The 25,543-nt window shown below is 38.8% G+C and overlaps 4 protein-coding genes across 5 annotated transcripts; 2 read left to right on the forward strand and 2 right to left on the reverse strand.

Moving 5' to 3' along the window:
- Positions 1-1,868: 1,868 nt before the first annotated feature.
- mix23 (mitochondrial matrix import factor 23) lies at positions 1,869-6,163 on the reverse strand. Of its 2 annotated transcripts, none has more exons than XM_028569685.1 (5): positions 6,077-6,143; positions 5,129-5,254; positions 4,881-5,027; positions 3,078-3,137; positions 1,869-2,984 (listed from the first exon to the last, which is right to left on the reverse strand). In XM_028569685.1, the coding sequence occupies exons 2-5, from the start codon at positions 5,237-5,239 to the stop codon at positions 2,934-2,936; spliced, it is 369 nt and encodes a 122-aa protein (XP_028425486.1). In that variant the 5' UTR covers positions 5,240-5,254; positions 6,077-6,143; the 3' UTR covers positions 1,869-2,933. The 2 variants fall into 2 exon arrangements, with proteins under 2 accessions (XP_028425486.1, XP_028425485.1); XM_028569684.1 differs by having other exon boundaries at positions 1,873-2,984; positions 6,054-6,163.
- An 822-nt stretch (positions 6,164-6,985) lies between these two features.
- fam162a (family with sequence similarity 162 member A) lies at positions 6,986-10,453 on the forward strand. The gene is made up of 5 exons (XM_028569281.1): positions 6,986-7,147; positions 8,034-8,132; positions 8,602-8,713; positions 9,270-9,378; positions 9,576-10,453. The coding sequence occupies exons 1-5, from the start codon at positions 6,994-6,996 to the stop codon at positions 9,690-9,692; spliced, it is 591 nt and encodes a 196-aa protein (XP_028425082.1). The 5' UTR covers positions 6,986-6,993; the 3' UTR covers positions 9,693-10,453.
- A 214-nt stretch (positions 10,454-10,667) lies between these two features.
- Positions 10,668-18,484, reverse strand: kpna1 (karyopherin alpha 1 (importin alpha 5)). The gene is made up of 16 exons (XM_028569979.1): positions 18,476-18,484; positions 17,796-17,875; positions 17,463-17,590; positions 16,607-16,740; positions 16,233-16,346; positions 16,024-16,123; positions 15,590-15,684; positions 15,259-15,390; positions 14,968-15,056; positions 14,756-14,855; positions 14,397-14,560; positions 14,107-14,185; positions 13,870-13,995; positions 13,634-13,761; positions 12,901-13,076; positions 10,668-12,696 (listed from the first exon to the last, which is right to left on the reverse strand). The coding sequence occupies exons 1-16, from the start codon at positions 18,482-18,484 to the stop codon at positions 12,509-12,511; spliced, it is 1,842 nt and encodes a 613-aa protein (XP_028425780.1). The 3' UTR covers positions 10,668-12,508.
- Positions 18,485-23,647: 5,163 nt separating this feature from the next.
- LOC114549601 (uncharacterized) lies at positions 23,648-25,221 on the forward strand. The gene is made up of 6 exons (XM_028569981.1): positions 23,648-23,682; positions 23,833-23,946; positions 24,074-24,218; positions 24,374-24,522; positions 24,599-24,738; positions 25,070-25,221. The coding sequence occupies exons 1-6, from the start codon at positions 23,648-23,650 to the stop codon at positions 25,219-25,221; spliced, it is 735 nt and encodes a 244-aa protein (XP_028425782.1).
- The last annotated feature ends 322 nt before the right edge of the window (positions 25,222-25,543 follow it).

Here is a 25,543-nt window from a genome sequence, read left to right on the forward strand (position 1 = left end):
ATGACGTAAGCAAAGCAGGAAGTAAAGTGACAGTTTTTTTATTCCATTTTTGTATTGCTTTAATGTAAACAGATGAGCAGTACAGTAAAAATCCACATTACAATGTACACAGTAATCACTTTTGCTATATCAAAAAATATTGTCAAGAAATACAGTACAGGAATCTAATACATGTAAAGATAAACACATAAAATAAACAAACAAAATTAAAATCAAATTCAAAAACGGTCGGGCCTGAAGTAGCTTAGTTAAAATCAATTTGAAATGTCTAAATAATCTTATAGTTTTTGGCAATTTAGAGCTCCTGAGTTTCAAGTTTCTATGGTGTTCAAATTTTTTTTTAAATTTGTATTTTAAGCCGACTGTCCTCCCAGAAGACGTCTGTTGTCCATGGTTCAGAGTATTTTTATTTATTTTTAAGTCTTTTGATTACTGTTAAATTTTGTTCCAAAAACAAATGGCCACTGTTGACATTGTTCCAGGTTATTGATGGTTATGTGTGGAAGATCCACTGTGACATATTATTTTACATAGATTTGTGTGATAACATGGGGGTACAACCCTACTGCCTTGTGGACTAAACTCATGCTGTGTAGTTGAACATTATTCCAACGAATCCACCCAGATCTTTATTTCAACTTCTAGTGGACATCCCAAGTTTCTAATGATACCAAATATGTTAGGCTGAATTTAGGAAAATATAAAATAAATGTAGCTTATGCACAATGTCTCCCCAGTCACTTAACAATATAATCAGTAATACTGTTAAAAGTATTACTGAATCTTTAAAAAAAACACTAGTTTTTCAGTAGAGTTAATACTTAGGCTACAGACTGCAGTCTAATATCAAAATGCTCTGCTTCTCTTTTGAAAAACAAAATGTAACATTGATTTTGAATGACTTAACACTCAGATATAGATATTTGGCGTTGTGAAGCAGCACGTTTAATGCACTACCATCTAAGAGATACTAAAAATTAAAGCATTAAATTCTATATTTCTTGTGTTTCTTATGCATTTTGTTTTTCTTTTGTGAAGTCAGAGTTCTAAAATAGATGTCATCTTGGATGAGATGGTAACAAAAAATAAAAAGGTAATTAAATCTGTATAGTTTACACCCACCTTACCACAGGCTTAGCTTTTTAACCTTCTCATGTTGTGAGTTCTGATTACACCACGGAGGAAGGTCTGGCAATGTGAGACTAGATTACACAAACCAGGAAACAATTTCTTAATGTCAATTACCTGATAGATGAGGATAGTATATTTCATACTTTCTTCTGAGATCAACGAGTTGGGAACATACAGAATCCAATCAAAATCAAAAACAAAGAAGACTAACAATATTAAAGGTGCTGTAGGCAGGACTGTAAAGATCCAGGTCTTAGCCACACAATTTGAACATCGACAACTTCTCAGTCCCTCCCCCCACAACGGAGAATGAATGCGTGCACATGAGCAGTGATTAGGCTCGTTTGAGATGAACTACGCCTCGCCTGTAAAGTGGACGAGAGCAGGCGGGAGCCGCAGGGGACGGTCACAAAAATCCACTGTCAAGTTGGACAGTTTCCAGCTGATTCCAGCAGCCTTCAGGCTGAACAGTAAGTCACAGAAACACTGTGGTCCGATTCCGATTTAATAAAATGTTATCAGACTCATATATCAGCTTGTACGCAGTCTCCAGTTGTTTTTATTATGACAGAGTAGCTCCCAAAATGCTCTAAATGCGATCTGTTGCTGATTTTTATTAACAACACACTGTAGATGATCCATAATCTGAAGGGCTTTAGTCTCTCTGACTTCTGAACATCACTATCAGCCACACGTGTTCTGTACAGAATAAGCCTTTAAATCAGACAAATATCAGTTCAAATCACTCCAATTCAAAATCAATAAAAAGATAATATATAAAACGTAATCATGTTGAGTTCATACTGAACCAATCAGCTGTTAGATCAGCTGAGAGGCCGGCGTTTCCCAGCATGCCCTGGGTCCGCCTGGCTCTTGCAGTCGGTGAAAAGTAACTGCGCTACCTGCGTCTCAGAACTGCGGCCGCCTTGATCTCGTGAGGTTATCGTTGTCCATGTGTGCATGACGTCAGAGCAAGTCGGACGCAAATCTAACCGGCATGCATTTGGGCGATTGCCAGTAATCGATTCTGCGCAGATCTGGCTCATCTCAAACGAGCCTAGTGACACGCAGTTAGACACCCTCTCTGGCCCTGATTGGTGCCTCTGAACAGGGAACGGTGCATTTTTGCAAATCACACTACAGGCTGTAGGTGGTGCCAGAGTTTTTTTTTGTATTACCTGCTTCATGTAGTTCTACTCGAACATAGGGTCAGTTTCAATATGAAAGAAAGTTAGTTTTATAAGTTTTACCTGCTGCACCTTTAAGAGTCTACAGCCTGCTAGTAGCTCCGTGAGGCTGTACTGAGGCGCAGTGGGGCTTTGAGCTCAATGCTAACATGCTCACATTGTGTCATTAGGATTCATTATCTGGGAACCATGAAGGTCCGTACAACATTTTAAGCCAATCCACTTGACATTTGTTGAAATATTAAAATCCGTACAAGAATTTAAGACTGAGAAGTCAAAACTGTATCACTGTATCAAATGTAGAAAACACAAAGTTCATCAAAAGACTCAAATGATTTAAATCACAGACAACACACTTGAAAACATTTCATTTCCTTTAAAAAAAAAAAAAAAAAAGTTTTTTGTACGTTTCTCATTAAATAAGCTCACGGATTTTACAGCTGTGGTAATGCAATACAATAATCACAATGGAATACAAGTGTGTTGGAGAAGAGGTCAGAGTGGTCTGGATGGTCTGCAGCCTGCAGTCAAGACTCAGCAGCAGGTCACAGTCTCAGCTCCGGTCTGGATTCAAACCTCTCGAGTGAAGCAGCTCCTCTCATCGGACCTTTGTCTTCACTTCACCTTCGGGGGTATGTAGTGGATTCTGCACCTTTCACTGAAAATCTGACCACAGGAAATCAGGAGTAACTACGATATAGGATAATGACAGAGCATTTTTCTGTGATTATAGGACATTACTAATAACAGTGAGCATACCTTCAGACTTCTATCATTGACGACCTCTTCAACATTCAGCTCTGATTGCATAAGCTTTAACTGGAGATGTGGAAGAAAAAAATACATCACTTAATTTATTGTTTTTACTCAAAGTATGATGACAAAATTGTTATAAATATATATTATATAGATTTATGTCTTACACAATTGTTTATATAAATCTATTCCACACAAAAACATATCCACTGTCAAGCTATAAAGAGTTTTATGGATGAGACAGAGGGTCAGATTTTTAGGATTATGTCCAAAGTTTGAGATGCACATGTCTAAAAGTACTCCAGTGATTTGATAAGTTAGTGGCGTAGCATGGGACAAATAAAGAAATGGTCCTCATTTAAGGAGCAGAAACCAAAAATATTCAGAATTTACTCCCTACTACAGATCAAACTCCAAAATTACTCAATTCTAAATTTCCAATAAGAGAACTTAATAGCACTTTTCATTAGATTGCTCCCTGCTAGGGCTGTTGCAGTGAAGGGATTTTGCCTGTGGTGAATTAGGGTGGTTTAAATATCCATATCCACATATGGAATATAGATTGATGCACATAATGCGGAACCACAAGCGCAAGTTTTTCTGTCAGTAAACGTTTAGCTGTCGCTGTTAGCAACAGGTGCTGAGGTTAGCACAACAAGCTGATTGATGTGCGAGTCAGTCACTATTGCGAGTGTGAAACGCCAGAGCTGGCAGCGATATTCTTTTTCCCACTATGGTCACACCAAGACCCGCCCTTCAATAGCTACTATTGGCCAGGCGTCCATGCTTATGCAAGGTAACGTAACCTGATTTGTTCAGGTCCTATCCCCTGACCAATCGGCTATCCTAACCTTAACCACTCAAGGTCAAATGCCTAAACCCCACCAATCGATTTGTGATTTTGTGAGCTGCCACACCCATCAGCTGGTTCCTGGTCAGCTACAACAACAATGGGGAGAGAGTTGTGTATAAGGAGAGAATGGTGTGTCACCGTTGCTCCACCGTCATAGGTTCAGGAAATGGAAACGCATCCAACATGCTAATGCACATTAGACATCATCATCCAGACGTGGCAATCACTGGAACGAGGAAAAAAAAAACACCTGGAACCCTAGTCCTTATCTTGATGATTTCTTTAGATGGAGCAATTAAATCCTTTTGTTAAACGTCCACTTTAGTTTACTCTTAAAATTACACTCTTAACTCTGAGTTAATATGAGTGTGAACATAGCAGTTGGCCTGTGTGTGGTATTGTAACATTGCGGTTATCGCCACAGCCCTACCCCTTGCCTCCTAAATACCCACGTCTTTTAAACTCCACCCCCTCATCATAATGCAGGCTTTCTATAAAAATATATAAAAAGTATTTGTTCTTTATGCCCAATCCGAGATAACCCTAACAACATCACTATGTCATCATCTGGGTTCTTTTTCATCTGGGTTCCCCTATATACTAAAGCCACAGAGGACATTATACAACTGTTTTAACCGAATAGACCTAATACACTGAACTTAAATGTGTAAAATTGTACCCCTTTACAACATTTACCCAGAAATGTTTATTACAGGTAACAATGTCCTCTTTCCTCTGGATTAACCAAATAGCTTGCTGTGCCTGTGAACAGTTTTCATTCAACTGCTTTCTACTATGTAGTATGAAAAGGTTTTGTTGTTGTGATTTAGTTGAACTGAGCCTAATCCTCTCCAAATGAGGAGTGTCTTTTAGTGAGTCTTCCAGCTGCAGATGGCTCACATCTTACAGCTTTGTGGTGTTTGGAGCCCACTGGTGTTACAAACAGGACTTACTTTGGTTTGCTCTTTTCTGAGCTGTTTGAGGAGCGCCAGGTTTTCGCTGTCTTTTGCTCTCTCTTCACGCAGTTGTCCCACCACCTCAGATGTTTGGGCTATACAGGACTTGATAGCTTTGTCTCGGGTCAGATGGGCCTCCATCATCTGTGGAATGCATGAGATTATTATAAGAACTGCTTCAGCAATTTTATGAAAAAGCTAGGAGGTAACCTGGACACATTATTTTAGTCATGACTGCCACTTACAGATTCATATAGTTGTTTGCATGTTTGTGTGGCATCCACTTTGCCTGAGAAGGATACTGTGGGCACGGTGGTGTTCAGAGAATGGACGATGCGGTCATCTATGGTGCGCATCAACTTTAGCACCTCCTGAGAAACACAGTGTGGCAACAAGATAGGCAGCGGCTCAGTTCAAGTAAATGTCAAAAGCAATCAGTTTAAGGTCACAAAACATGTGTTATGTAGCCTCGTGAGACCGCCCTGATCTCGCGAGCTCCAGTTTTCCATATGCCGAGCAAATGCGAAGCAATCCATCTGGCGGAGTCAGGTTATGGGTTATGCTGAAATACATGGCTTTTTTTTTTTAAGTAATCTCTGGTTATCAAAACATAGCCTGATGTCTTAAAAACTGTATACTAAATCTGGCCAACAGCCAAAATATACAGGTCTCCACGTACTGTATTTGTGCTCAGTACAAATGAAACGGAGTATCAGAAAGGGAACTGATGACCTGTCTGGCTTAAAGAGACAGACAGGTGCTAAAACAGAGCGTTTCAGACAGAGGGTGAATACAGATATATATTTGTTTACATTAAAGGGTGCATACATATTCTTGTAGAAACCCAAGATACAAGTTTGAACCTGAAAATGAGCATACTATGGGACCTTGAAACAACAGGTAAGGTATCACATGCTGGCCGGGTATGTTTATCTGGAGACCCGTGACAGTGACTTTCAGACCATATGATGTCTGTTTTCAGTCCTGCTGATCCAGTCTGGCTCCTAAAACTCTTGCAGAGAAACGTGTGAACATAAGGATCAGGAGTCACTCAACCACTGGTTTACACAAAAATAAACACGATGTGTGAACTTTCACACGGTTACGATTCGGATCGCTGCCATTCCGTGACAAGTTAGCAATAATCGATTAATCCTTCGTTAAAATTACCTGAAACATTGAAAAGTCCTCACAGTTTAAAGTTCCACCGGGCGCCGCCATGGTGGACTGCAGGGTCCTCTCTAGACACAACGCTAGTGGCTGTTCAAGACAGTGCCTGAATAAAACACTTCGGTCCAAAGCCCACCTTCATTTCTAATATTCAAAACTTCATCGCGGTTAACTTTAAAGAAATAAACGTACCATCTAAATGGATATAGAACACTAAATTATGATGAAATAAGCAGACCAGTATGATTTTATACCGTTCATTGGCATTGGAGCGATACGTCGACGCGACCGCCATATTAGGACGGAGTAGCTATGCCTCCTATCTATTCACAATTAAAATCATAATTTCTCGCTGGACTTTTGACCTATTTGCTTTGTTACACATGTCAGACATGTAGCTTATGTATAATAGGATACTTGGTTTAGTTAAAATTGTGATTTTCATACCAACATCCATTATCTGGTGTAACAGTATGCTTTATAGCCTTAAAACAGGTGATCAGTATATATAAAAAAATCACCTCTGTAAAGTTGTGATAAAGCTATGAGACAAAAGCCGTTTTTGTACTAGGCTGTAATTGTGTTTAATTTCTGTTGAGAAGTTGGGATGTTTTAACATTGGAGGTCTATGGTGATTGACTCGTGATGACAAACATAATTTCCTGCATCGTACTGATATATATTACTAATAACTGAAATAATAAAAATACTTGTCCTAACATAAGCTATTATTATATATATATATAAGCATTATCTTACCATATGTTTCACGAAAGTCTGTCTTTTTCTATGAGTTTTTATGGTCAGCCGTAAGCCCTACTCCGTCCCAAAATGGCGGCCTAGAGACGCATGAGACACCCCAGGCGAAAGACATGTATAGTTTTCGATCAGGCATACAGCAGAGGCTCATACGCTTATGTGACGGGGGTCCTGTTGGTAAATGATAAAAGCGCAGTTAGTTGACTTTCAACACCTGACGGGAGACTGTGGTGTTACGCAGTTTAATGGATTGATAGACACGTTATATCTTATTTACTTTAACATAAAGAGCATGAATTTCGTCAGATCTCGGATTTCCATTAGCAAATTTATAGGTTCGTATCGATACATTTGATTTCTGTGTTGTTTTTGATTAGCTGGCTAGTCTCGCATTGTCAGACCTTCACAGCGCTGTAGAGTAACTTTAAAGCTTTCTCCCACTTGACTTAATCGTTGTAACCTTAGTAATCGTACATGCTATTATATATTTGGTATTTTTACCACTCGTTCTTTGAATGTCAAACATCATAATTCGAGTAAATTATTCTTACGTGGCTATAAAAGGTGTCATTCAAAATGTTCAATACTGGTACCGATACCATGAATTCGATACCGGTTCTTGAACGAAAAATATAAAAGCCTTACTAATATAACTTTGCCCTAGCAAACCTTTTAAAATTATTATACAATATTTCTAGGCTTTGTTATCCTGACACACCTCTGTTTTATTATGAAAGTCGCCAGCACACCTTCATGTTATTATGAGGTATCTTGTGGGCACTTTTTTGTTTATGTAAAATTAGTTGTTGTGATATTTTGGCATGGATTAGTTAAGTGTTTTATGATTAGAGCTGAAATGATTAGAACACAATAAATCAACAATAGCTTAATCATTTTAAGTAACTTTACACAAATAAAATATTTTGCAGTTCCAGCCTCTTAGTTGTGATTATTTAATGCTTTTCTTTGTCTTATGTGATAGTAAACTGAATATCCTTAGTTTTCGGGCTGTTTGACGAGACAAACCACTTCAGTAGGCCTATGTAACTTTGGGGTATTGAGATGGGCATTCTTTTCTATTTTCTGACATTTTATAGACCAAATGATTAGTTGAGAAAATACTCATCAGTTAATAATCAAATAATAATAATCAAATCAAAATAATAGTTAGACCTAGTTATTATTCCTCCATCCAATCCAATTGTTTTAATATCTCAACAGGTCAGAGGTGCAGACAGATCACTGAAACATGGAGCCATAGAGGGATGTGCAATAAACCACAGGAGGCCAAAGCAGAGCCTCCTGCAGCTCCAGCACAAGGTGTGTGTGTGTGTGTGTGTGTGTGTGTGTGTGTGTGTGTGTGTGTGTGTGTGTGTGTGTGTGTGTGTGTGTGTGTGTGTGTGTGTGTGTGTGTGTGTGTGTGTGTGTGTGTGTGTGTGTGTGTGTGTGTGTGTGTGTGTGTGAGAATTCCCACTTAATCAGAGAAAGGGATTGCTGAACATGGAGAAGAGGTTTTCATTTGGGATGAGCTGTAACTATTTTAAAATGTTTAAGTTGTAAGAAAGTTGTATTCCTCAGAATATCAGACATATGAAACCTCTCCATAATGATTGTGTACATCACAGATCACTTGTTATCCTAGCAAGTGTGTGAAAGTTTTCCTTAGTCTCCAGAGGGAGGAGGGACACAGGATGTGAGGTTACAATCTGGGGTGATGGAGGCTGGGGCTTGTGAAACTGAACTCTGTCAATTCTTTCTTCAAAATGAACGTGTGCTTTCTTTTATACAGCACCTCGTGCCGCGTTCAGACTCCCCGGCTACAGACCCTCAAATCTGGACAAGAAGATGCTGGTCTGGTCTGGACGCTTTAAGACAGCAGACCAGATACCGGAGCTTGTGTCGTAAGTAGCCTCTTCCTGTTTATGCCAGACCACCCAGCACAATCTCATCTGATTGGCTCTTTGCATGATTTAGTTAGGCTGCATCACAAGAACAGAGCTAACTAACTGGATGAGCGGTGGTGCCGCTGTGGGTGGCTGATATTCCAAGATGGCTACAGTTCAGACAAGGCATCTGTCTTTGGCTGGAGGTAATTACTGTGGTTACTGAAATCAGGGTGGAGATCATATCTGATCTTCTTCAGTGATAAAAGACCTGATTGTCACGCATACAAACTGCAGACCTCCGACCTCTTGCATCCATAATGAACCAAGACGGGGAAAAAATTGTAATTAATGTTGACATGAGACTGAGAGAAGCATGAATAGCTGGTGGTGACTGTTGCCATTATGGTCATTGCACATTACTTGTGTGCTGAGCTTAAAAACAGCAAGTATCAACAGAGCCTGCTTGTTGATTCATTCTACATTGTTTTTGATTACAATATTGTTTTTTTGAAGCATTCAAATATCTGGCTACAATGACATTGGTTTGTGCACCTGCCGGTGTGTTCCACAGGTTTGAGATGATTGATGCTGCCAGAAACAAAGTCCGAGTGAAAGCCTGCTATGTGATGATGGCGACCACGATAGTGGCCTGTCTGTTGATGGTGTTCCTGGGCAAACGGGTGAGTGACACTACTGTAGGACTGCATTGTGTTTGCAGGCATTGTTTTTCTCCTTGTATCTGTTTACAAGGAGGGGAATCTTAGTTGAATGGTTAACAACAATGTGAAGGAGCAGTTTTGTCCCTGCCTTTTGTTGCATACACAAAAAAAAATCTGTTTTTCAGATCTTATCTGTAATGTGTCTGATTTTGTCACAGGCTGTAGGCAGGCATGAGTCCCTGACAGGTCAAAACATGGAGAAGAAAGCTAGATGGAGGGAAGAACTACAAAGAGAGAAGGAAGCTGCTATCGCCCTGTCTGAGAAGGCTCAGTGATGGAAGACAACTACTCCCTGCACAACCCCCCAACCCTCCAATATTGGGCCAATAGAGTCCCCCTTCTTAATGTATATCATGACATCAGAGCTCCCTACTTCCATCCTAGAGAGCAACCAGAAATAGCAGTTAATACTTCAGTTTTGCAACTGGGGGAATGACCTTAACACACAACTATGTATTCAGCAATTTTTGAAACCTAATGTAAGGTTTTATCTTTTCAGTGAATATATTGAGATTATAAACTGAAGAATTATTGTGGCATCAGTATTTGGTTGTATCAGAGGAGAATGGAAACACACACTTACTTTGATGGAGCTTTTAGGAGTTTCATAATTAATTCCTGGCATTTACTATGCAGCAAAATGATTTTCAGACATTAATTTAACAGATTCTCCAATTAAATTCTCTATCTAGCAAACTTTCAACACATATGTCTCAAGCTCTCCAACATAAATGCCTTATGTGTCCTGTTTTTTTTTTTTTTTTTATTTGCCTCCGAGGCAACAGTCTTGTGAAGAAAGTCCTGAAGAGTTTCAGATGGTTTGTTTTCTTAAGAGAACTTCAAGGAAGATACATGATTCATCTGCACAATGTTCTGTTGGGTCCTGCTATTCATGTAATTCGGCAGGTTTGTTTATGACTGATGTGACATCTGTTTGTATATAGTGAGCACCAAAAAAAAACTAAAGTATTGCTTCTTGAGAATTCCCATCTGATTTAATGACCTGATCTGGTTTCATATAAACTCTTAAGCCCGAGGTCTAAATAATTGTTTTCATTCTTCACTGTAGACCAAACGATTAGTTGAGAAAACACGCTGCAGATTAATTGATAATATAAATGAGCATTAGTTGCTGCTTAACACAGGTACATTTCTTTAGCTGTACAGCAGTAATTTGATAAAGGAAAAATGCTTTTCAAAAAGATTCACCCTGTACACAAACTACAATGAAACTAATTCACTTACACTGGTTCATGAAACGGCTTTTATGCAAATGGCATAACAAGGGACAGTTGCACAAACTCAATACAACAAACAATAATTAACATATAGAGCTGGTCATCTCTTGCAGAGATTTTGATAAAAGTAAGCAATGTTAAGAGAACTTGGTAAACAAACATACATTTGTTAAGGTAGGTGATCACCAGTATTTTCAAGCTTTTATCTGGATTTGTTTAAATTATCTAGGATTCCTGTAGAATTAGGATTATGGCACAGCAACATGGCAGATGCTAACCCCAACTAAAAAAACTTTTTAAAAAAGGCCAACTTTAGACCAAATAGCTGACGTGTAGATATGGCATGATCAAATTGGAAAATACTACCTGAACCGACTGCTCACAGCTAAAACAGAATTTTCTGAGAGTCTGTTTACTTTGTCACAATATAGTTCTTCTAGCTTTGCTGAGGCAGCATGATCTACTGGTTGTAATTAGTGTGCTAAGATTTTCAGTGGGAAGGGTAAACAGTAAAGTACATTGTAATCCTCGTCATACCAGAAGGGGACCGAGGATTCAGACCACACGTCTTTAAACCTCGCTTCCAGAGGAAGCGTGTCATGAACCAATTAAATAGTTAACGTAAAAACTACGGTATAGTCTCAAAGAGCAGGCATCAGTCCTGAACTAAAGTGCTGCAAATGAAATGCAATTATGGTAAGATAATACAAATTCCCGCTGGTCTGCTGCTGGACAGAATCCAGGGTTAAATAGTCTGTTTTGTCTCGTCCAAGTCTGTGTAATGGTCTCAGTGCGAGGGAAGACTCAAATTCCCATGGTTCCATGGGGTTATTCACATCACACCAGAGGCAGTCTAAACTCTTCAGGATAAAGCCTGTGCAGGTGGAAAGTCCCATTACTGGATATAAAGGAATGCATGATATGAGATCCAGGAGGGAACGCAGAGCAGCCTGGTATGTCACTGACAAGCTCCACCCCTCAGCGACACAGTCAAGTTCCTAATTTGTCCATCTGTGGTCACTTATCCAATGGCCAGAGAGGAGGTGATGGAATTCAACCTCCGTTTTTGAGTCGTTGAAGTGCCTTCTGTAGAGGTCAGTAGAGTCCTTGGGTTGGGGTTGGGACTGGCGACGTGGCCCCAGTGGGCAGTTCAGTCTGAAGACCACAGTCAAATGTGGTCAACGTCTCATGGTCAGTCCAGTGTTTAGGTTAGATCATTCTTGTGTGTGTGTGTGTGTGTGTGTGTGTGTGTGTGTGTGTGTGTGTGTGTGTGTGTGTGTGTGTGTGTGTGTGTGTGTGTGTGTGTGTGTGTGTGTGTGTGTGAAAAAAAATCACGTCCATGTTTGTCTGTCTTGTGAGTCATTAATGCTTCAAATCAGACAAGCAGTGCAGCAGTCCTACAAACTCCCACTTATTGAAGACAGGGATTGCCAATCCTACGGCAAGAAGTGCTTTTTTTGGGATGAGCTGAGGAAATCCACAAAGTACAACAGAGGTGGTGTTACAGGGACAATCTGCTAGTAGGAGACGCCGGGGCCTGAGCAGGTAGGTGGGGTTCAGGCGCAGAGGTGAGCTCAGCGCAAGACAGAATGATGAGTGAAACCTTTACAAACTGGCTGACAAGACTGCAGAACTTTACCCACGTCGGACGTACGCACACATGTGCTCCTGTAATGTTACATTTTTCATAATCATGATAATGATTAAATCAAACTCTCTGACGATGAGAAGGGAAGGAGGAGGGCAGCTGAGAGTTTACTCGTAACCCTTGATCGTGGCAGTGGGCAGAGAGTAGGGAGAAATGAGCAGAGGTGAGGATGAAGGTGAAGCTTATGGGGAGGGAGGATTGAGCATTATAGCTGGAAGCCTTCCATCGGGGCCTCGCACTGCTGGAAGAGGAACTGCTGCTGCTGCAGATCAACGGCTGGAGCCAGAGACGGGTCCTCGTCTTCAGTGTTGAAGTAGCGCTCGATCAGGTCGAAGGCTTTCTGGTAGATTTCCTGGTTCTCGTGGCCCTGCAGGAACTCCAACTTGTCCAGACCTGAGAGGAAGGGAGGTAGTGCTGGATTAATTAACTGCCAGCAATTAAAATAATTTCAGATTATTGACTTTTCTGCATCAAGATATAATCTTCCATACATTAACATACATTAAAATTAACTTAACTAAACTAAACTTTATGTTCTGATCCATCCACTAACAGACAGATTGATTTAGTTTTGCTTCGAGTTGCATGGACACTTACCATAGGCCTCTTCAATGAGTGCACAGTAAGGGTTGATGCCTCCTCCCCTCTTGGCCTCCAGTTCTCCCAGTCGCAGGATGTTTTCTAGGCCATTTAGAGCCACCTGAACTATTTTGGAGTCCATAAGTGTGAGTAGGTCACACAGAGGTTTTATACAGCCGAGATCCACAAGGTGCCTGCAGGGGGCAGTACATACCCAGATACAGAATCAAACTTCTCAAAAAACAACTTCAAGGTCTTTGGCTCAACAATGGACACAAAGCATGATGCGTAAACCACACATACTGCATCAAAAGCTAAACCTACACCACAGTCATACCAGCTGAAGGAATGTCTCCCTACTATCTTAAAATATTAATACAAGTGTTCATTTTACTATTCCTATCCTATATAAGTTCCTGTTTCCCCCTATCATTTCGCAAAGCATGCTGTATGTTAGTTTTGTTGGATATTGTTTGCGGATTTTCTCAACTGTTATTCATTTTTGTCAGTTTTTAAATACAAACTCACCTTGCTGTGACTTATTATAAAACAATGCCCTTAATAAAAAAGGAACAGACTACTACATACCTTTATGAGCATTAGTTCTACATATGTGAAAGAGCCAAACGCTAACACTGTATTATTTCTGATCTGTGGTGTGAGTTAGTCAAGGAACACGCCACAGTCCAATGTATGGAAGAACTTGGATGAAACTGTCTGTATACTGTATGTTAAACTGCATCAGTCTTACCTAATTTGCTCTGCAGAGCCCCCTGAGGTGGCATTGGTTATGGCCCAGGCTGCCTCCTTCCTTGTGCGAAACTCAGCTACCTGCAGGATAGTGATGAGAGGAGGCAGCAGGCCTGCATCTATCACCATCTAATAAGAGGGAAAAACGACTTGATTAGATCAGGAAATGCTAAAGCTTAATATTCATCCTCAACGTTCCAAGTTATTCTGTGGGATGCCACACAGACATACACACACCTGTATTTGTGCTCGGTTCCCTGCGGTGATGTTGGAGATCGTCCAGCAGGCTTCCTTCTTGATGGACTCCTTGGGGCTACTCAGGAGGTGAAGTAGGGACTGCAGCGCTGAACAGTTTAAAATCACCTAGGCAACCACACAAATTACACACAAAGTCAGAAATATTCATCTATAAAGTATTAGATTACCTTCTCCAAAAGAAGTATAATTGTATGTGTGTGTACATGCTGCCATTACCTGTGTCTGCAGATCATCTCCAGTGACTATGTTTCCAACAGCTCGCAGTGCAGGGGATACCACCTTATAATCAGAGTGCCTGGAAATAAGCAGAATTGTAATGTGTGATCACTCAGATGTTTACGAAGCTTGCTCCAATCACGACACACCCACATCTGGATTGTCGGATGGTACACATGGGAAATTCTGTATCTGTCTGCGTAAGAACATTGCTCTTCTCCAACAGTAAATATCTAAGTTGCGTCTAATCTTTTAGAATTAGAGTATACAGTATGTGTTTAAATTCTTACATCAGCAACTCCACCAGCCTGCGACAGACTCCTGAGTCAATAACGGCCTGGATTTTGTCATTGGGGCCATCAGATAGGTAGGAGAGTGCCCAGCATGCATCAGCCAGGATGTCTGTGTCATTGACGAACAGCAGCCAAGACAGCACACTGAGACACGGAGACACCTGGGGAAAAAGAGACATGGTGGCAGGGTTAGAGCAACATGTTAGTGTTAAGTCCAATGGGAGTGACGGTTTTCCACTTTAGATGTATAACTTCATTTGTGTCAGCTTGTGTCCTTGAAAAGTGAGATATGATGTACTTTAGCAATCTGAGAAGTGTGCTGTTGCCATAGTGATATGTTTATCTTGGCAAATTACCTTAGTGAAGTCTGGAGGTGGGTTCTTTCCCCTGCACAGGTTTGAAAGTGCCCACACTGCATTCCTCATCATAGTTAGACGATTCTGTTTGGCTAATAACCTGCAAAAGCAGCATATTTTACTGAAAATACAGGATTTATGTACTTTATTTGTTTACGTGTAATAAGATTTAAGATGAAGACAATAAGAGCTACTACAAAAAAGCTACTTACTGCACCAGGGAAGGCAGAATGTTGCAGTCTATGACAAAGTCTCTGCATTCTGTGCTATCTCCTGCTATGTTTCCCAAGGCCCACACTGCCTGATGGTCAAAGCAATTATTTAGGGCCGTCAATAAACAACATTCAAATGTACAATATTCGGCAGGTTAACTAAATATATGTTGTTATTTACATCCAAGTTGTAATAGATATATAAAAGAAGATGAGGTGAATGTCAGTGGGGAGACAATTGGCTAACCGTGATAACCAGAAAAACCACTGGTATGTCTGAATCCTCCCTACCTGTTCCTGTACGTCTTCGAAATCCGAGCTGAGCATCTCTATGAAAATGGGCACAGCTCCTGCCTGGATTACCACCCGAGTCTGATGGGATGTACCTGATGCAATGTTGGTCAACACCCATGCAGCCTCAAACTGAAACAATACATTTCATATATTAATATAAACAAATATATTTAAAATGTATTATATACTGATCACTCAGATTAGATATAAACAGTTAATGTGCAAGAAGAGTTCAGAGAAAAAAAATGCATGGAAAATAAAGCAGCTTCAAGCCTCCCCAGTTTAGTGCACACCTGCACCATTACTAAGACATACTGAGGAAATGTACCTGCAATGTGCAGTTTTCTCTCCTCTTTAGGAACTCAACAAAGCGCTCCACCACCCCTGGAGTGGCAATGACTTCATCGATGGGTGGGTTGGGCTCTGTGTGAGACATACAGTAAAGGTGGACAACATGACAAAAATAAATAAAAGCAATATTTATAGCATTATCTTGATATCAAGAGGTTAAAACATGTGGCCGGGTTGGATTGGCTGTATTTTGCTATAGGTCTCTTACTGCTGCACCAAAGACAAACTGGAGTGGCAGTTTCTCATATAGTTTCATTAAAGAAAACTGCCTGTGTAACTGATTTACTCCATTTATATAATGTATGCTTAAAATAATGTATAATTTCCCATGCTAAAAGGCATTGCAGTGTCATCCAGCCGTTGTTGAAATCAAGTTTCTATAGGAATAACAGCTATCTACAGCACTCTTACCTTTAGAAAGGAGCTTCCTAAAGCGTTGAGTGCCTATAAGCTGCTGCTCAGGAGTACTGGAGAAGATCATTTGAGTCATGTCTTCAGAGATCACCCCACCCTGTACAGCAAAGAAATGGAGATTTGATAAAACAGATGAAATGCTGTCACATCTGACTTCATACGTATATTCAATTAATGTAGATGAGTAGCAGGATTTCTCTTCTTACCGTGAGGGGGTCCATGTTGTTAGCCTGGGACTCCAGATAGCCACTATCTGCCATCCCATCGTCCTCCGGAAGGCCATCATCCTCCACTGTGGCAACATTCCTCCTCTTAAAAAGCTGCAATAGAATAATATTTAAATAAATTATGTTAGTCTTTCTAAGTATATTTCCTCTTCACAATTACATCAATAGAAACACAGCATGGGTTCAAGTTTATTCCCTGACATTAGCAACACTGCCAGGACAATTTTATTTTTTTTTAACCATTAAGGCTGTTTAAATGCAATCTACCCTGAGACCAAATTCTGCCTCCACAATAACATATTAAAACGTATCCTCTGCTGAGGTCTAAATGACGTCCTCCACACTTTGTTTACCTGTTCATCCTTCTTCTGCTTCCGAAGCTGTAGGCCTTCCTCTTCCCTCCTTCTTCTCATTTCATCTGTGTTAAGGGACTTGTTCTTGTAGCTCTTGAGTCGTGCATTGTCCTTACCCTGACTCATTGTGCAGCCTAGAGAGATACAAAAATATACATTATGTAGACAGACTTCGAGAAGGTTAGGAGAAAATGTTTTACCTTCCCAATCTGGAACTGACTATTGTAACGTTTCTGATAGATGGCATAATCCTATTCCACACCACTAATTGTATAACAATGCATGTATGCAACTTTAGCCAAAGTATTTTAGAGTTAGAGGTAAGTAGAGCACCCTCTACCAGTTTTAGGCATGTGTCAATTATAAGGATTACCTAAACAATCACTAACTAATGTAAAACTACCGTATGTAAACGTCAATAGGGCACCATCCTTTCCGCAAACACAGTTTAAACAATTGGGGCATCTAAGGATAGCTAGCAGGTTAGCTAGGTTAGCTTTATGTCTTAGCTTCCTGCGTTATTATAAATCCCACTGCCTTTACAAAACAAAACATTATAAGTATCTGGCGTGCTGCTTCCCCTTATCGATTCACAAATAAGCAAAGCACAAACAAATATTCAATTAATGAGGCACAGGTATACGGGAGGGCTAGCTACACTTTGTCAGCTAGCTAATGTCATAGCCGTTGTTAGCTGAATTAGCTAACGTTAGCTCTGAAATGTAACGTTAGCTCATGCGACAGCCCAATGTTTTCCAAATTTTGCCGACATTAGGAATTGAATAAGCTTCTGATTATAAAGCGTTACCATACATAGACTTCTAAATACACGTAACGTTACTTATTATTAACTGACCTGTCAAATTGGGCTCTGTAATCCCCTTGTTGTTATTCACTAGGCCACCGTTTGTACTGCCGTCGCCGGTATGACACTGCGCATGCGTGATATCAAACGCGCCCCCCCACCCACAAAATTCCCCCGCACTTTATTTACACTCCGCCCCACCCACGCGACGCTTCTACACACACACACAGACACACACACATATATTTGTTTAGCAATACTGCGCTGGCTGCAGACTTTATTTCAAGGCCCAACCGCAGTGGGAGTGCGCACAACACGCAGCAACATAAATGACCTGTGCAGAGGACCATAGCTGGAGCCAAGCATTCAACAAGGTTGGACAACTTCAAGGAGAACTGGATGGGTCCGTCGAAGTTGAAAGTTGTAACTGTTTTGAAGTGGACCAAACATGCTCGTTTGTGCAGCTACACAGACAACAAATAACACCACATCATATGAGAGATGCTCACATGAACACAAGCGATAGACAGATAGGCTACTACAACAAGCATCATGACCTCATTCTCTTCATACCTCCCTCTTTTTCATCAAAAAATTACAAACAGCCTATTCACAACAAATGATGATAAGATGTGATAAAATAGCGTAACAACTAACCATTGACATATAACAGGGACAGGAAAGAAAGTAAGGAAATAATGTGACAACAACATATATTTGTCACATGATCACAGGCCTAATCATCCATATTGTTGAAAACAATTGTTACACACATTTTAATAGTAAAAGGATAGGCTATGATAAAAGAGCAAAGCAAAGTCACAAGGGTACTGTTGTAATGTACTCATTCATATTTATAAAAGAGCAAACAGATCTAGTTCAGCTGCTTTGATAAGGTGATACACTTCTGCTACTTAACAGGCAGCATGGGAACCAGAACAATGACCCTGCTGAGAGAGAGTTACTGTATATCATAGATCTTATATTGTTGGATTAATAACTGATGCTTTAATGTGTAAAATGCATTTTAATGTTGTAGCTGGCTGTGGAGGAGGCTATTTTACCTTATTCATACCTACACGTTAGTTTAACAAGAACAATGTGACATGTGTGGTCGTCATATGTTTTTTAATAAAAAATCCTAATCTGTGATGCAACTAGAGTAAAAAATACAATATTTCCCTACGAGACATAGTGGATTCGAAGTATGGAAATAGTCAAGTAAAGCCCAATACTTCAAAATGGATAGATACAACACTTTTCACCACTAAATACTATATATATATATATATATATATATATATATATATATATATATATATATATGTATATATATAACAACTTTTCGCAACATGAAGGAGACATGAATAATTAAGGTAAGAATACAGTTGGGTCATGAAGCAGGAAGGCGTGGATCTAAATGTCACCCTTCCATAATACAATCCAGCTGGATAAATAAAGGTTAAATAAAAAAATAAATAAAAATAGGCAGCAGGCCAACATTTCATCAAACTCTAAAGATTAAGTTCTTCAAAGGTGTAATGATTCACTGAGTACCTGGTCCACAAACTGATTTGATTGGGTGAAAGATACCTGTTACCAAACATGAATACTGGGACAAAGTCCAGCTTTTATTAATGTTATGCATCAAGTCAGATTTTTATCTTTTTATTAATTCCGATACATTTAGTCCCTCATTTGAAAACAAAGGACACAAGGAGAAAGTCCGCAAACACTAATGATATAAGTTTCAAACAGGTACACGTGCTGGGCGTCATAAAAGCCTTACTGTTACACAACCAGCCCTTTTTAATGCAACAAAAGCCCCTTCGCTACAGCATTGTTTGTTCTGCTTTCATTCAAGAAGCACATTAAACGGAGAAGTACGTCAAAAGCTTCTTTATTCAACCAATTTTAAGAAGGAATTATCAACATGGTATGTCCATATGTTTACTTTATGTGTTTTAATTTATAATACTTGTGTTTTTAGATAACCTTTCCACAATGGCAAAACACAACATTAGCCTTGTGATCGCCATTGTGCTGGCACTGCTTTTCTTCATCATCACTATGGTGTTCACTGCTCTGGCAGGGCCGGGAATATGTAAGTTTTAATGCTCCATTTGGGATATAATATTCCGTTATTTAATAAATAATAATAAACAACGTTGCAGCCTTTGACCTTTCAAGTGTGTCAAAATACCTTTCAGTAAGTAATTCTGTATCTATTTGTATTTTTTTTTTATTTGTGTCCTAAAGATCCATTTATGGAGACCACCAGTAATATTTCAGATGAGTTTGTAACCCAGATCACCCCAGCAGGATGGACCTTTACCATTTGGTCGATCATTTACATCTTTCTGGCTTCAGTGTTGGTCTACGTCCTCTCCGGCATCTTTAGGAAGTAAGAACCAGTCGGAATTGAATTGTCATGGTAATCTTTGTGTCCTAGATTGTATGGTACTGGTATGCTGACGCAAACATTTACCTCTCTGTGATGTTCTTTCTTTAGGAATGCATATGGTTATGTCTACTGCAGCCGGCTATTTTGCCACATGGATTTTTTGTGGCTTGGTGCTTGAATCTGTGCTTGAATACTGCATGGTTGTTCCTGTGGGACAGAAAGTAAGATAGGACCTTTTCTTCATTTACTTCGACTGGATTCAGTTTGCAATTTATTTCAATGTATAGAAGACAAGTTGAGTAACAAAGGAATATATTGTATATTTCAGACATACAGCTACTTGAATGTTTTATTTGAACTAACGGTTTACAGATAGTCAGTGTCATATGCTGTACAGATTGTAAGGTCCTAAGAGGCAAATTTGTTATGTGTGAGTTATAAGCATATATATATATATATATATATATATATATATATATATATATATATATATATATATATATATATATATATATATATATATATATATATATATATATATATATATATATATATATATATATATAATTAGCACAGTTGTGTGTGACTGGATAATGATTTTCTGCATCATTGTAATAAAATATACATTATTCTATTTTTCATCCCTGTCAGGTTGATGCCTGCTGCACTGGCTTTCCTCATCCTAATTGCCTTGACTAACTACGTCATGATATTCTTCTCCTGCCATGGTCTCCACAGCTATGGCGCCTGGCTCAACAAGTACCACAAAGTAGACCTGTGGCTTCACCATGTGTTGGTTAGTATGGCGGCTCTTTTGCAAGCTTATGTTTACCTGTTTATCTCCTAGCAACATCATTTGTGCCAGCTCTGCAAATGTCTCTGCAGCTAAGTCTTTTCTGTTGTCTCTATTACAGGTTCAGAATGGTGTTGCCATATATGCAACATGGACAACCATTGCATCCCTAATTAACCTGACCATCGTGCTGACTTATGATGCAAACATGTCCCCAACGGATGCTGCCACCGCCTCACTCTCTGTTTTGACTGTCGTGTTGTTTGTGTGGTAAGTGCAAAGGAGATATTTTTGCAGATATTTCTGTTATCTTTAATAAGATCATAAAAAAAAAAAAAATACAGTATGTCGGAGCAAATGTGTTGTATTTCTTGCAGGTTTTTCCTGGAAAACTTTGTCCTCGACAAACACGTGAGGTACATTCTCACCATTTACCCCGTTGTCATCTGGGCAGTGACGGGGGCATTCACGAAAAACAATGCTGCAGAGCCTACTCGCAATAATATCTTCACTAGTAAGAAACTTTAAAAAAAACAAAACATCTTTAATCTCAATTACATCAGCTGGATGCTTCATGTCGTTTTACATTCACTATTCTACAAATATTGCATTAACTATTATTGATTTTTTTATAATGCAGTTACATATATACAGGTATTAAACCCCACTACAGGGGACAGATAGTATGCACACTAATGCCTCCCTCTTATATTTTCTTTCCACTATAGCTGTGCTGTTGGCAGTAGCCTGTGCTACTTTTGCTGGACGGGTATTTTTGGTCATCTATAAGCACATCAAAAATCCATTTTATGTTGATCTCAGCCCAGAGAGCATGTCCCCGATGGAGATCGCTGAGAAGCAGAAAAAGATATTTAAGTAACAATGTTGAATGAATATTTTTTATGATAAACCTTTCTGTATTGATGCAGTATGACATGTATTTCTAAATGCTTTGTACTGTATATATTGTAATTTATGACTTTTGTGCCTGGGAGACACTGCTGCCATACAATGAAGCTTCTTATAATAAACGTGATGTTAAATGATATGATGCTGAAGTCCAATTTAAGTTGTTTCACTGGAAAATACATTAAATGCTCTCTGAGTTGTAATAACATGCTAAATTCATTATTTATTTTACCTGCATTTTTAATACAAATATGACAAATGGGGGTTATTGTCAATTTTCTGCTTTTGAAGAATGATTTGTTGTATATATGAGACACACAAAATTACTACAATTATTAAACTGCTAATGTCCCTGGTAGGTTATGAGGTGCAGTAATGACAACATAAAGAATCCTTTAATAAGAACCGATGCATGTTTAACTGTCTAATCTTTCAGTGTAATTGTAGCTGTAAATGCCTTGCCCTTTTCAGTAAGAAGGAATGTTTTATGTGCTTTGCCATAACCTTAGTGTTACCAATACCTACATCCTTCTTCGTCCTCTCTGCTAATTTTATTGACTACATTTATCTCATAATTTGATACTTGCCTGGCACAATGAGCTTGAATCTCACAATTGGCATGGGGTACTTTCAATAAGATCATCTCTCAATGCAAATCAAACTAGCTATTAGGCTAACTGAAATAAAACCATGCCAATCTCTAAATATGGTGAAAGGTATATAATGATGTGGGACTATTTTAATTACAAAGGCCAAGGGAACTTTATCAGGATGCATAGTATCCTGGATCCATGAAATAAGTCACCTTATAAAATAAAAATCTTCCTGCCTCTATGGGAAATTAACATAGGGATGTACTTACTTATGCCCCCTGTATATTAAGGAAGAACATGTATTTATTTATTCATGATACATTATTCATTCACAAAGAAAATGTCTGTCCTTAAAGGTTGGATTTTTCCTATTTTTTTTAATTAAGGCATTAGATCAATTTCCAAAATATGTCTTTTTATTCCTCTTTTTAGTCAACTTTAGCATGGGTATGTAAACTTATGCAAGTCACTGTATATAAGATAAGAGGTGCACGTGATGCTTTGAGTGGTCGTAAACCTCACTCTTACACAACAAGCTGATTTATACAATTGGCAGTCCCCCGTCCTCTGCACAGTTACTCTTGTTCTTCACACTGAGTCAGCTCACGAAGAGAAGCGCCAAGAGAGGTATGTCTTGTTTGACTTTATCAAGTCTTCATCACGTGGGCACTGCTTTTGTTTTGCTGCCAGCATTTTATTTTCCTGGAGGAAGCTCAGCGTGCATCAGTGGCACGTGGAACTTTCTGAAGTTACACAAGTAGTTTTGAAACTTGAAAAAAAAAAATTGATAATAATTTACTTAGAATGACAGACTTTCTTTACGGTTTTTATGATGGCAATCTTCAAAAAAAGACAACAACACAACTTAGTGAAAATGTCTGAATTATTGGATATTAGCACTTGCCAAGGTCAGAGGTCAGGTTCAAATGCAAGTCATAAAGTATAAAGGGATTACATATCTCCTTCAAGGACACATATTTTTGAACAAAACACTGTTTGCTTATTCAGTAAAAACACTACGATGTACCGAAGTAATCTTTTCTATATATTGTAAGTCTTGAATTTGTCTTCTTTTCATATGATGAAATATGATCTATGTGGTGATGATCAAGTGTTTTAACTTTTTTTTCTATTTTCTATTTTTTTTTTTTTTATAATTTTCATTCATCACAGTAGACCACAATGGGAAAACATAATCTTGGACGTCTTGCTGCGATAGTGGTGTCTGTTGTCAGCTTTGCAATAAGTTTGGTGTTCAATGGGCTGTCTGTAGTTGGAATTGGTGAGTCAAAGCTCTGTTAACTTATAGGATGTTTAGTAAGATTGTTAATGGGCACTGTAAAGTTGTTGAGAAATCACAAATATTAGTTTAACATGTTACATTCCTCTCCATTGTCACTCATTATTTGCATTTGTATTCACCCTAGGACCTTATGATACCACTACAGCTAATGTGTCTGCAGTGTTTGACACCCAGATCACACCTTCAGGATGGACTTTTAACATCTGGAGTGTAATCTACATCTGGCTGACAGCGATGATTATCTACATTGTTGCAGGACTTTGCAGAAAGTTGCGGCCAATGTTTTTTATTCTCTTCTTTAAAACCTTAAAATATTGTCAACCTTTTTTGATAGGCCATGTGTCTTTGCAATCCTTTTTTTTTTTACATTTTTACCAACTCAGACAGACTGCTAGATTAAGGTTATTTTTTTCTTGTAGGAATGGTTATGGCTACGTCTACTGCAGCCCTGCAGTGTTGCCTTATGGATTCTTCATTAGCTGGTGCCTCAATCTGTGTTTCAATATTGGCTGGCTGCTTGTTTGGGACAGAGGGTAAGTGTCTCCAATGGCTTCTGTAATTATTCTTTGTAAATTAAGCAACCTATAAATTAAACTGTTGTATTTCATTTCATAAATACTGTAAATGTGTGTTTTCTGCTGTTCTTGTGCCTTTCCACAGAATGATGATTGCTGCACTGGTTTTTCTCTTCCTGGTCATCTGCACAAACTACTCAATGATATGTTTCACCTGCCATGGACTTCATGTTTATGGAGCCTGGCTCAAGAATTACCACAAAGCAGACTTGTGGCTCCTCCGTGTGTTGGTTAGTATGACAAATGTACAGTATTTGTATTATTAAGTGTATGCTAATGTGCCAGGTTATATGAGTCTATTGTGGTCATATGTCGTTCAAATAACTGGGTTTAAGTGTACAATGTTTAAAGCAAAAAGTGAAACTCTTTAATACCATCTTTGCAGGTTCAGAATGGTGTGATGATATACACAACATGGACAACCGTTGCAACACTAATTAACCTCAGCATTGTACTGACTTATGATGTAAACATGTCTCCAACGGATGCTGCAACCATTTCGTACTCTGTTTTGTCTGCTGTGCTGCTTGTGTGGTAAGTGCTCTTCACTTGTAAAAAAAATCATCGGTGAGATTCTGAAGCAACTGTGTTTGTGCTGCATGTTTCACAGGTTTGTTTTGGAAAACTTTGTCCTTGACAAACACGTGCGGTACATCCTCATCATTTACCCGGTTGTGATCTGGGCGCTGTCGGGAAACCTGGACAAAAACTACGATGCTAAATCACCCAGCCGCAATGGCATCTTCATTGGTAGGACACTACTGTAACTCTATATTAATAATATGGCTTGTAAACATCACATTAACGACATTTCTTCAGACTGATTTCCTGAAACATGATGGAAAGTAATATGAGTACACAATATTGATGAAAAATAATGAAGCACTTGTAGCCTACTACTAAATACTAGTTATTTTGACTTTTTAGTAAATTACATCCACAGTGAATCAAGTAAAGAGTTATCTTTTTACCTCCAATGTATGAGGAAATATTGTAATGCTAATACCTCTTCAAAAATGCAAATAATCTTGGTGACCACAAACATCTGTTAAACTGTTGTAACTAGATTTTCTTCTCTTAGTTGTGCTGCTGGCATTAGCCTCTGTGCTGTTTGTCATCCGGATTGTTTTGGTGGTTTGGAGACACATCAGACAGCCACTCTACACAGACGTCAGTCCCAAAGCCATGGAACCGATGGAGATTGCTGAGAAGCAGAAAAAGATTTTCCGATAAACATTTTTATGATAAATTGACATTTGATGTGATCTATCAGAAAATAGTTGTGCCATTATTTGGCATTACTTTCTTGATACTCATTAGAACAATTGTTGTGTTGTAAATTTTAATAAATGTTGTCAAACTCTGATTACAGCGAACTAATTCAATTAGCAATATTCTTTTCAACTTTGGCTGACTGATATCTGAACCTTTTATGGCTCTTTTCTAACATATTTATTCATGCAATTTATCATGCGTTATACCAACTGTTTTAACAGTTCAGCAGTGTGGGCTTTTATAAGTTGAACAAGAATATCACAATTCAAGCAGATGTACT

Source organism: Perca flavescens, chromosome 22 (assembly GCF_004354835.1).
Source record: "Perca flavescens isolate YP-PL-M2 chromosome 22, PFLA_1.0, whole genome shotgun sequence".
Lineage (NCBI taxonomy): Eukaryota > Metazoa > Chordata > Actinopteri > Perciformes > Percidae > Perca > Perca flavescens.